The 12,689-nt window shown below is 53.1% G+C and overlaps 1 protein-coding gene across 1 annotated transcript in view; it reads right to left on the reverse strand.

The window, feature by feature from the left end:
• The window catches only part of LOC133341836 (protein Niban 2-like), a 52,631-nt gene that overhangs the window by 3,097 nt on the left and 36,845 nt on the right, over nucleotides 1-12,689 (reverse strand). The window contains exons 11-13 of the mRNA XM_061550610.1: nucleotides 5,423-5,536; nucleotides 3,508-3,615; nucleotides 1,109-1,220 (exon numbers count right to left, since the gene is read on the reverse strand). Of these exons, the coding sequence (XP_061406594.1) occupies nucleotides 1,109-1,220; nucleotides 3,508-3,615; nucleotides 5,423-5,536 (334 nt within the window). The remainder of the gene's footprint in view (nucleotides 1-1,108; nucleotides 1,221-3,507; nucleotides 3,616-5,422; nucleotides 5,537-12,689) is intronic.

The raw sequence follows: 12,689 nt of genomic DNA on the forward strand, positions 1-12,689 counted from the left end.
GTTACCTATGAGCTCACACTATTTGGCATCCACACCTGCATAACATTACTCAGTAAATTTACAACCCAATCTTGGGCTGCACAATAAATGTGCAGAGTGCCCATGCTATGCTTGTTGAATGCATACACAAGTTTATACTGGATTGGACGCAGTATTTATATACCGTATTTGATATACTGTATATTCAGTATATACACCAGATAATGTAATGATGTCTGCCACATATACTGTACTCAGGAAATATAACATGTTGTGGTCATTATTGTGATTTTGGAAAACCTATAAAATGTTATTGCAATGCAATATATATTTTTTGGTCGAAACTTATATGTGCACATAACAGGCAGGGAGAAACGCAGAAACTAGGTTGCACAATAGTGCTTCGTGAAAGGAAATGGGAGAAGACGGAGAGCGATCGAGATAGAACAACCTAATGGATACATACATTTTTTTGTGTACGAGTAATGAGGTACATCGATATCAATTTGCAGTCGTGTTCTTGCGAGCGATGTGCGCAACCCCATTGGTCTGTCGTGTGAACCCCGGTGACCCGTTTTGGATCAGAACACGCAGGTCAGGTGCCCCCCGCTGTAAGCAATCAAAAAAACTGTCATCTGATGTGGCTGGATGGCCGGGAGGATTAATGCCGGTGTCGGGGCACTCGGCCGTCATCTCCGAGATCCGTGATTCAAACCGCAGGTCGCCTGACCGCCGCGTCAAAACGATTCTCACGTTGATGGTTTAACCCACCCCGCAGACAGTTGCACGGAAAAAAAAAACCCCCGTCCCTAAATTGGTATCTGCAACTTTAATTCGGTGGATGCGCGACCCGGTTATGACAGTACAAAATAATGGTGTTGGCAGCTGAGGATTAAAAAAAAAGTGTGTTGATTCTGCAGCTGAAGATTGTTCTCTACAGGGGAGGCTTGCGGAATGAGACAATGGGAGACATTCTGGCGTCCGAGTTGGAATGCTGTCCCCTGCCAGGATATATTGCTCTACTCGCAGTGGGTGTTCCACTGGCCCTGCAATTGATACCAGGAGTGCCTTGGAGAAAAAAAATATAAAATAAAGTGGTCTATAAATAGGAAGCTGCCCTATTTCTTACCCTTAGCGATGTCGGGTGCCACGATCTGCAGAAGGGCCTCCTCATAGATGTTTGGGAGGAAGAGGACCCGCGCGTACTCTGTGTAGACATCCTCTTCATATTTACCGAGACCCTGGGACACAGAGGGCAAAAAAAAAACAAGCAGGCCCGTGAGTGCATGCCAGGAGGTCTTCGGTTTAGAAATAATGCAATTCTTCGTCTGTATATGGTTAAAAGTCGTAAATGTATCTCTCCATCGCTCTGCTTTTTGATGGGGTTCGAAATGAGATTATGCAGGTTTTAGCATCGGTCAAACTGCCATTGGCATTTCCCAAAAGCTGAAATATTCAGAGGAGAATAACCAACACAAAACAACATACAGGTATGGCAAAATGTAACCGGATATAAGTCGGAGACAGATTTAGAAACTTCCCAAGGAGGTTGATCGGGGGGGGGGGTCCTATAGTCCTGCTCTCACTTGGATCCACCGCTGACGCAAGGCCACACTGGCAATGGTCCTCAATCCAAACAGCACACTTATACAAATGGTCCAGTTCTCTGCTCGAAAGAAAGCATCTGAAGGTGCATTTCCGTTCACGTCTTTCTGTTCTTGATGCTGTTTGGGGAGCAGTTTTGTGAATGTCGGTGTGCTTGTAAAGCATCGCAAAAAAATAAACCCATCAGCCCAATGGGCCTGTGCAAGCAGCTCGTTTTTAGCATCGTGCCTCGCATTAATTGACATGAAAGCAACGGCATTTGTTTCCTTTACGCCCTTGTAACGGTTATGTTTACGCAGCAGCGGTTTATAGTGCTGTTGTGCTCTTATTGCCAGCAGAAGAATACGGCCGAGTGCTCAAATATGATGCTCTGGGAGTGAACGTTCAAACATTATGCCCATGGGATTTAAAAGCAGCCGTCTCGTGGATGGTGCGCCACCAATGTTATTCTGTTTAAAAATGCATGAATGTGTTGTTTTCCCAGAAAACAGAGGTAGTAGGAATTAGCATGTTCCATCCAGTTTCTAAGTGCTCACATATTGTCATCGCTGGCATATTGCTGTTTGGCCACTAAAGTTCCTGTAAAGTTTTGCACCCAGAACTGCCAAGCAAAAGAGACGTTAGAGATACCAACGGTCTCCCACTTGCTTGTAAATAGTCACTTTTTCTTTACAGCACTTTGCCAATCCACCACTGGACAACAGCCTCTCGATGCCCCGTAGGTTATGTTGGTTGCTTGACCATACGTCGCCACGCAGATCAGTAAGTGTTGGTGAGGCAAGGATTGCGGGTGGGCATGACCCGATTTAAAGCTTTCGTGACTGCAGGGATTCATCTTCTTGGTTCTTTCGGTAAAGTCACGTAGAAGGGAAATAATAAAATAATAAAAATAAAACATAATAAAATCATTCTCTTCTACGTGACTTTACCGAAAGTACCAAGAAGATGGGCATGACCCGTTGAAATATTGCTCGGCAACGGCCATGGCCGTTGAATCAAACTCAGGTTTCCGGGGGTTCATCGCGCAGTTTTCTAACCACGCCGCCAACGACCTTCAAGGTTCACGCGCGCGTAACAAAATGGGTGTCTGACAATTCCTCAAAGGTGTTGGCACATTTGACAGCAGCGTTACTTGTGACTGTACAAAGGCTTTCAACACATTTGGATAACTGAAAATGTAACCCTTTAAAGTAACCTTCAAAGTCAGCATCCAAGTAAAGGTACCGTTGTTATCCTGCGAAGATCACTTTCATTTGAAAAAGTAAAAAAAGCTTCTGACCATCTCTTATTCCCCCTCTATTGAGTGGTACCACTCAAACTGCCACAAACAGACCACGGCGCACACAGTTGATACTGCGGGTGTATCAGCCATGAGATAAGAGCCGTCTGCTTCACTTTAGACGTTCAAAACCCCATTGCCTCATTTGAGAAGATTAGGCCATTGTGAACTAGTGCCAGTCAAAATTTACCAAATTTTGAAAAATTACCTGCAAATAACTCCTGGGATAACGCATAGCAATCATCGCCCCCTATCTCAGACGAATGCACATTTTTACCACGTGTCACACATGCACAGCTGCCACAGGGGGTTCCCTTTAAACGGTTGAGAAGAGGTATCATTTTAGGCTCTTGGAGTTCGAGGCATTTAAACAGTGGATAAATGCAGGGTCAGTACATGGAGACATAATCTTGCCTTTGTGATACAAGCAGTCACAATTTCATAGTCAATGCCGTTCAGATAACGAAACATCTGCTATGAAAACCAATTAGTAGGAGAAAAACAGCAGAGGCCGGAAAACCACAAGTTGAAAAAAAAACCCACAAAAACGTGTACAAAAAAACACATCCCCTTCTGCATTAGGAACCGATGAATGTTTTTTATGCAATGTAAAAAATGTGGCATCGGCAATGCTGCTACCTTACCTGTTTACAAGTGGGTGCCAGCTTCTTGAGAACGCAAGGGAAGGTGATTTGTAGCAAAGCCTCTTGGAAGAACTTCTTCCTCACAGTGCTGCTGTCATAGTCGTATTTCTGGGGGGGGGGGGGGGGAATTGACACGGGGAGAGACAGGAAGGTGTAGCATAGAAAAATGGGAAGAATTACTACATTCAACAAATATTTGAGATAAATATGAAATAGGCAGGGAGCGGAAATGTTCATATTCTTAGGTTTTTTTCGGTAAAGTCACGTAGGTAAAAAATTAAAATTATTAAAAGTAAAATAAAATAAAAATCACGACGTTTCGGAGGCAACACAAGCTTCCGTCTTCAGGCGGAACTGTCACAGCCCGACAGCTGTATCAAGTAAATGAGAGATTACAAGAGATACCACTCCATATATATAAATGTTCGATAGATAAAGGTTACAACGGGGAGAATTGGGAGGGGGAACAGGAATGTAATCCAAATAAAATTTTCAGAAAAAAGGTGAGAGAATAGAATTGAACACCACACTGGTTCCAGCACAGAGAGGAGACCACGTATTGACCATTATAATGTAAATGCAATCATTTTGTAAAAGTTCTTGCATCAACAACCGGACGCAAATCAAATAAGACAAGCTGCGTTGAAGACGATTTAGTTTTTTTTGCAAGCTTTTATATTTACACGTACCGAACGGCCCCAATGTTTTCTTGTTTTGCCGAGTCCCGGCCACCTTAAGACGCCTGTGGCACATTTGCCGGCGCTTCAACACTTCAGTGGTTTGGGTAATTTTTTGGGGCGGGTGTGGCTCCAGTGACTCATCGGAAACCACCACCGGGGGGGGGAAACTTAGTTCTGAATGACCACAGTTGCACACTGGAGAGTTTTTAAAATGTTGCAGCCTTAAATTTGTATTTAATGCTACAGCACACGCTTGGGAAGCATCGATAATTTGGCCACCCACTTTTTATCCCCCCCCCCGCTCCCCCCCTCGCCGCCCTTCACCAAGCGCCACGATGACAAACACGGCGTGGGCAGGTCGTCTGTGACGTCGGTAGGCAAGCCTCAGCGGCAAGTGCCTCGTACCGAGCAATGCCACAAGAAATGCATTTCCAACCGGAGGCGTTTTTAGCTATAAAAAAAGCTTTACTACGTGCATTCCATGGTATGAATCCGAGGTGCACGCATAGATGCAAGGGGGATAAAGGCAAGTCAGGTATGACTTTATCAAATGACAAGATCCGAGGATGGTGGCGAGTGGGGGAGATCTAACCTTGGGGTGCACCTCATGTTAGGTGTGGAACAAATTCTTTCCACAGCACGAAGCACGGCACCTGTTTTCTGCAGTGAAGGGGCAGGCGGTGGTGTGACGTGTGTTCAAATATTTCCCCGGGTCGTGAGGGTTAAGTGCACGCCGCCTTGGATGTGTCGTTTCTCAATGACAGGAGGATCTCTGACAGACCGTTTCATCCGCACTTTGGGCCACGGATTTTCGCATCACCGTACGCCTACTCAAGAGAAATTCCCACCTGCATTCTTAAAGACTCACCCACTCTGCCGAGTTAGTTTGCCTGAACCAGTGTCTCCGAACCGCCTTTGGTATTGCTGCCCCCCAATTGATATCACTCGTCCCTGTGCGCTCTGCCCTCCCACCGCCACACGCCCCCCCGCCCCAAAATATCCCCAGGTCACGAAGGCCACAACACACAGGGAGATCACGTGTCCACGCCCCCAGTCATCGTGGTGTTAGTACGGGAAGAGTAGGCCAACGCACCCTCAAGGGGTGGCTGGGGCTCTTGTTTAGAGCTCCCCCCCCCTCTAGAGGAGGTGCCTTCAACCAGCAGTGGCACGAAAATGATGTATGCATGGAGGCAATGGGTGAAAAGTGAAAAAAAAAATTCTGAGAACTGTGGTACCTTGAGCACACGGTCCTGTGCCTTTTGCAGGAGGGATGTCAGTGCATTCCCGGAGCCCTTGGACATGTTGTGATGTGTCAGCTGCTCAAAGGTGTGCACAGCGCTGTCCAGCAACTGCGAGAGACATCGCATCATCGGTTACGATTTTCAATGATCACCTCTTGCATCAATGCCGTCACGTACCATCACCCCCCGCCTTGACAGCCACAACTCGCTTATCAACGACCTCCTCAAGTCGCTCTTCTGAGAACTACAAACAATCCACGAATGCCGCCACAAGACTCTTCCGCCGTGCCCATAAATGCGACATCGCACCGATACTCTGATCCCTCCACTGCCTCCCAATGCGATCCTGGACTCCCCTACAAGACTTCACTTGCAGGCCTCGAGATCCTACGTCGACTTGCCCCGGCCTACTTCTCTCCTCCGAAGGATATCACCGCTTCTCTACTACGGACCCCAGCATCTGCAACTCCCTCTCTCCAGCCATCTGTAATGCATATTCCCTGCTTCTATTATAAGCCTAGGCCAAATACTTTCTTCTTCGCCTCTGACAATGACACGTTGCTACATATAAAGTGTTTAAAATATAAAAATCTAGAGCTCCCCTGTTTTCGGTGCTTCCCAGTCATGCACATGGGCCCCACTCTTTGTGCAGCGTATTGAGACGCAGCTGCTTGTAAGACACTCGATAAATCCAAACTTTCACTGCGCGTGTGAGCGAGTGTGTGGCATAAACCGCAGCCACAAAAAAACGCTGACTTTACGAAGCTGTTCTCGGCGCAACGCGTGGGATATTAATCACACATTGCCCACGCACCACTCCCCAGGAGTGAAGTCGTGGATTTTCAGTGGCAAGCGTTAAACCATCCTGCGTTACACAGTGAGCAGCGGGCCTGCCTCATACGAGCCGTACGGTGCTGTGGCGTCTCCTCAGAGGACAGTAGACCGCAGATTTGGGGGCCGTGCGGCTCCGTGGATTTGCGCTGTTGCAATTGTGGAAATGTCACCCCCCTTGGGCTGCTTAAATTCGCCGCAAATATCCTTAGCAAGCTTTCACAACGAGGCACGAATATTCTTGCCCGAGCTGCTGCTTAAAGCATTTAATTTATCCTAGCAAGCCCGCACTGAGAATCGGGAATGCTTTTGTGGTTTGCGTCCATTTGGTATTGTGGATTGCACGTGACAAGGCCTCTGAACGGTGCTAAAGCCAGATGATGCTGTGCATGGACGCAAACGTGCTGGCATCTTCGACTCTGGGGACAGCCTCAGGGACGGCGCTTTGCTCTCACGTTTTTAGAAACGACGACAGAAAACGTCTTTGCTGTCAGTGGCAAGTAGAGCCCTGAAGACAAATAAACCACGAGTTAACGTTCTAAGTCATGTTTTTGTTCGGGGGAGGGTGGGGGACAGGGACAAGGTGTAAGATTGTTACGGGGCCAAATTTCTTACGAGCTGTGGGGCACAGGTCTTTCTATAAAACTAGGGATTGGTAGTTTAATTTCACTAAAGTATTTTACAAGGCCACTAATTAAACACTAGTTCAATGATTTTAAAAGCAGAATCTATTCATTAAAAAAACAAATAATAGAAGAAAAAACCTCAAACAAAAGTTAAAAGACCACAATTAATATACAAGCATTGATAATCTCGTGACGTTAATGGTGGGGCAACACTACATGCAGTGGTGTTGTGATGCCGCCGCCGCGAAGCCGTTCGGCAGGCACCAAATCCCCGACCTCGCCACCACCAAGCAACGGAGCCGACCCCGCGTCCCCCTCACCTCACCTCACATGAACACACCCGCACTCATTTCCCCCCCCCCCCCCCCATAGAGCTCCGAGGGGAGGTCACCTGGCCGACCGGTTTTTATCCGAGAGACCCTTATCGGGATTAATTCTCACGGTTTCCGGCGATCAGGGAATTGGATGACCTCCCCCGTGCTACGTGGCACCGCGGCGCTGCGGCCGGCCTTAATATGGTGTGGTCGCGGCGTGGGGCATTCGGCCACCGCGGTTGAGGCGCATTTCCCCCCACACACACCCCCACGAGTCGACGGGGCAAGCAGGGGAGGCACGGGACAGCATGAATAACGGGATCACAGGGGCTGTTGCGCATAGTCATGGAGGGTTGGGATAATTGCGCTTGAGCGCGCAGGCCCCATTGTTAGGGAGGGTAAGGGATTAATTAGGATTTACGCCTTGCACGCAGCACACTGATTAGCATATCAACAGCGCCCAGAACCGCCGTGCGCGTGCTAGAGGATCGCGAGCCCATTGTTTAGCGCAGCATCCCCTTTGAGGTAGGGAGGATAAATAGAGGGGCGCAGAGGGGAAATAGGGGGCTTCTCTCCAGGCCAGCGGATCAGCAGCAGCTCCAGCCAGCGACCCGGACGTCCGTGCGACGCATCGAGGTGCGCTGTTAGCGCAGAGAGCAGCGAACCTCCGCGAGCACCAAACAGTAAGTGGGGAGGTGAAGTAGGGTAGCGTAAGCCGATAAATAGGGAATAGGTACAGGTTTGGGTGGAATAGGCCAGCCTCGTCGACTCACTGATTCAACATCAAGTCGCAGGTAACATATAATAAATCATTAATAGCGAAGCGTGGTCTCGCGTGATCTTGTCGTGCAGTGTGAGCGTGTGGGTGCGCGTGTGTACGCAGTGATCCTGTAGTGCTGCGGCTCGCCTCGGGGGAGCGCTGCGCAGCGCGGTGCGAGAGTGGGTGTCGTGTGTGCTCACTCCGTGTGTGATACAGGTGCGCGATCGTAACTTGAGTAGTCCGTGTGGAGTTGGAGTGCACGAAGCGGTGTGTGTGTGCGTACGTTCGTTACGTGTCGGATACGGATGCGCATTGGGAACGTGCCGCACAGGGCTATACTGCGAGCACGGCGTTTGATTGACGATGATGTGCGCACGTATGCTCGCAGCGTGGGAGCGCGGCGCGAGGCTGTAACAGTAGGGGCGTCGCGTTCGAATGCCGGCGAAACCGTAGCGGGTAATAGGGAGGTGGGGTAACGTAAACGAAATAGGGGATGCAGGCGGGAGGGACCCCGGGGGCCAATGGCCCCCACATATTGGTGTCAGAAGCGGGACGATCCCCCGCACCCCCAAGGGAAAGAGGCCCCCCAACCCAAATCAAAGAGGCGGTTGGGGACATGCTTCGCGATAACATAATTCAGCCCTCGGCGAGCCCCTGGTCAGCCCCGGTGGTACTAGTAACGAAAAAGGATGGGTCAACCCGGTTCTGCGTCGATTACCGTAAATTGAACGCAGTCACGCTCGGCGACGCCTTCCCCAGACCCCGCATCGACGACACTTTTGACAGCCTCGCCGGAGCGCGATATTTTTCCACCCTCGATCTCGCGTCCGGGTACTGGCAGGTGGAGATGGCGGAGGAGGATCGGTCAAAAACCGCCTTCACCACCCCGATGGGACTATTCGAGTTTCGAGTACTCCCGTTCGGACTCACCAATGCGCCCGCGACGTTCCAGCGGCTGATGGAGTTGGTGATGCGGGGTTTGCAATGGGAACAGTGCCTGATTTACTTGGACGATGTGATCGTGTTCAGTAGATCTTTGTCTGAGCATTGGTCCAGGCTACGAGAGGTGTTCCAGCGACTGCGAGCGGCTCATCTCAAGCTCAAGCCACGTAAGTGTTACATCGCACAACGTGAGGTGGGGTACCTCGGGCATCGCGTCAGCGAGGCAGGCGTGCGTACCGATCCGGAGAAGGTGCGTGCCGTAGTGGATTGGCCGCGGCCGAGGAACCTGACGGAGATCAGATCATTTTTGGGGCTCGCCACCTATTATCGTCGATTTGTAAAGGGATTCAGCGAGATTGCACGCCCCCTCACCCAACTCACCTCCCCTAAGCACCCCTATCAGTGGACGGGGGCCTGCCAGACGGCCTTCACCACTCTCAAAGACCACCTCACCCACGCCCCCACCCTCGCTTTCCCCGATTTTACCACCGATTTTATTTTGGACACCGACGCCTGCAGCAGCGGGCTGGGCGCGGTGTTGTCACAGGTACAGGATGGGACGGAACGAGTCATCGCGTACGCCAGCCGGACCCTGAGTGGGGCCGAGCTGAACTATTGCGTGACCCGCCAAGAGTTGTACGCCGTGATTTTCGCATGTAAGCAGTTCCGGCCGTATTTGTACGGCAGGAGATGTCGCGTACGCACTGACCATTATGCTCTTCAGTTCCTTCTTACATTCAAGGAGCCGCGGGGGCAGATGGCCCGTTGGTTGGCGCAGTTGCAGGAGTACAACCTGCAAATCGAGTATCGGGCTGGCCGGACGCATGCAAACGCGGACGCCTTGTCGAGGCGGCCCACGGTGTACGTCGAGACAAGGGCGGAGGAGGCCTGCCCCTGTTTCACGGGGGGACGCTGCCGGCAAGCAACGGACCCCCGAGAGGCCGCGGCCACTGACCCCCCCCCAGCGAGAGAGAGTGCAGTGTGCGCCACAGAGACCCTCACGGGTGGCACCGAGGATCCCGTCGACCGCCCGGCAAGCGCGGGACCCGCGGCTCGGGACCCGATCGGACGGATCCAGGAGGACGTCGGCTGCGCCTTCCCGGGCCTGAACGACGAGCAGCTGAGACAGACCCAGCAGCGAGATCCGGATCTGGCGGCCGTGGAGGCGGCACTGCGGGAGGAAAAGAGCGCCCTACCAGGACCCTGGAGCGGTTTGTATGCCCGGTTGTGTGTGCAGAACGGAGTGGTACGGGAGTTAACCGAGGCCGGCCAGCCGGGGTGCATCTGTGTTCCTGCCCAGGTGCGACCCCAGCTGCTACGGCTGGTGCATGACCACCCACTCGGGGGCCACGATGGGGAACGACGCACTCGAGAGACCCTGCGTCGCCAGTATCTCTGGCCCAAATTGGCACAAGACGTAGCGGCCTGGGTACAGGGCTGCCGCGCCTGTCAGCAGTGCGGGCCGAAACCGGCACGATACCAGGTACCCCTAAGGCCGTTCCACGTCAGCCGCACGAATCAGCTGGTCGGGATCGATCTACAGGGGCCATTCCCACGATCCCATCGAGGCAACCGGTATATTCTAGTCGCAGTAGAGTATTTCACCCGCTACCCCGTGGCAGTGGCCATCCCTGATAAAACGGCCTTGGTGGTGGCCCGGGCATTCGTGGAACATTACGTACTCAAGCACGGGATCCCAGAACGAGTCCTCACCGACCAGGGTAGCGAGTTCGAGGCCGAGCTGTTCCAGGCACTGTGCCGAGAATTCGGAATCCAGAAGGACCGAACCACAGCGTACCACCCCCAAGCGAACGGTATGGTAAAGCGCATGAATCAGACCCTAGCAGGGAAACTCAAACGTATGGCGGCCGCAAATCAACGGGATTGGGACGAACACCTCCCCTACGCCCTTTTCGCCTACGCCACCACCGTACACACGTCGACGGGACAAACCCCGTTTTTAATGATGTTCGGCCGTGAGTCCCGTTTACCCGCAGATCTGCTATTCGGCGTCCCTTCCCCCCAGCCGGAGGAGGGAAGCCGCCCCGTGGAACACCTGTTGGAGACCCTGCGAGAAGCCCGAGGCCGAGCATACCCGCAAGGGGAAGCCGCGCATCGGCGGCAGGAACAGGGCACCCGACCCCGCATGGAACCCCCCTTATTCCTGACAGGCACTAAGGTGTGGCTACACACCCCTCGCGTCGGGGCCGGGCAGGTGGGGAAACTGACGACCTACTGGCAGGGACCCTGGACCGTGGTGCGGCAGATATCCCCCTGGACGGTACTAATTTATGGCGGGGAGAGGGGTCGAGAGACGGTGGTCAATGTCCGCCGCTTAAAACCATGGAAAGCGGCCCCGGCGAGAGAGGACTCCGTCACCCGAAAGCCCCGAAATCCCGGAGTACCCGCACCCCTCGTTTTGGGGGGCCTCGCACACTACATGGGCCCCGCCGGGCCCCCGAGATGCCCCGATCCAGTCCGGAGACGGCGCGGACGACGGCCACTAAACCCTTCCGCTGCTGAGTTTGTGCCCCAGCCCACAGGTGCCGGAGGACGGGGAGAGCCGCTGGAGTGGAGGAGGAGACCGCCGCAGGAGCTACAGAGGACGGAACCACCCGCCCCGAGGCCAGCTACCAGGTCCGGACGGATCCCCCGGACCCCGCAACGTTTCCTCGTGGGCGCGGCCCAAGCGAGGTGCTCCAGTCAACCCGGGACGGGGACTGGCACCTCGGGGGGCTATGTGATGCCGCCGCCGCGAAGCCGTTCGGCAGGCACCAAATCCCTGACCTCGCCACCACCAAGCAACGGAGCCGACCCCGCGTCCCCCTCACCTCACCTCACATGAACACACCCGCACTCATTTCCCCCCCCCCCCCATAGAGCTCCGAGGGGAGGTCGCCTGGCCGACCGGTTTTTATCCGAGAGACCCTTATCGGGATTAATTCTCACGGTTTCCGGCGATCAGGGAATGGGATGACCTCCCCCGTGCTACGTGGCACCGCGGCGCTGCGGCCGGCCTTAATATGGTGTGGTCGCGGCGTGGGGCATTCGGCCACCGCGGTTGAGGCGCATTTCCCCCCACACACACCCCCACGAGTCGACGGGGCAAGCAGGGGAGGCACGGGACAGCATGAATAACGGGATCACAGGGGCTGTTGCGCATAGTCATGGAGGGTTGGGATAATTGCGCTTGAGCGCGCAGGCCCCATTGTTAGGGAGGGTAAGGGATTAATTAGGATTTACGCCTTGCACGCAGCACACTGATTAGCATATCAACAGCGCCCAGAACCGCCGTGCGCGTGCTAGAGGATCGCGAGCCCATTGTTTAGCGCAGCATCCCCTTTGAGGTAGGGAGGATAAATAGAGGGGCGCAGAGGGGAAATAGGGGGCTTCTCTCCAGGCCAGCGGATCAGCAGCAGCTCCAGCCAGCGACCCGGACGTCCGTGCGACGCATCGAGGTGCGCTGTTAGCGCAGAGAGCAGCGAACCTCCGCGAGCACCAAACAGTAAGTGGAGAGGTGAAGTAGGGTAGCGTAAGCCGATAAATAGGGAATAGGTACAGGTTTGGGTGGAATAGGCCAGCCTCGTCGACTCACTGATTCAACATCAAGTCGCAGGTAACATATAATAAATCATTAATAGCGAAGCGTGGTCTCGCGTGATCTTGTCGTGCAGTGTGAGCGTGTGGGTGCGCGTGTGTACGCAGTGATCCTGTAGTGCTGCGGCTCGCCTCGGGGGAGCGTTGCGCAGCGCGGTGCGAGAGTGGGTGTCGTGTGTGCTCACTCCGTG

Source organism: Lethenteron reissneri, chromosome 12 (genome assembly GCF_015708825.2).
Source record: "Lethenteron reissneri isolate LAM-NWPU_2019-01 chromosome 12, ASM1570882v1, whole genome shotgun sequence".
NCBI lineage: Eukaryota > Metazoa > Chordata > Hyperoartia > Petromyzontiformes > Petromyzontidae > Lethenteron > Lethenteron reissneri.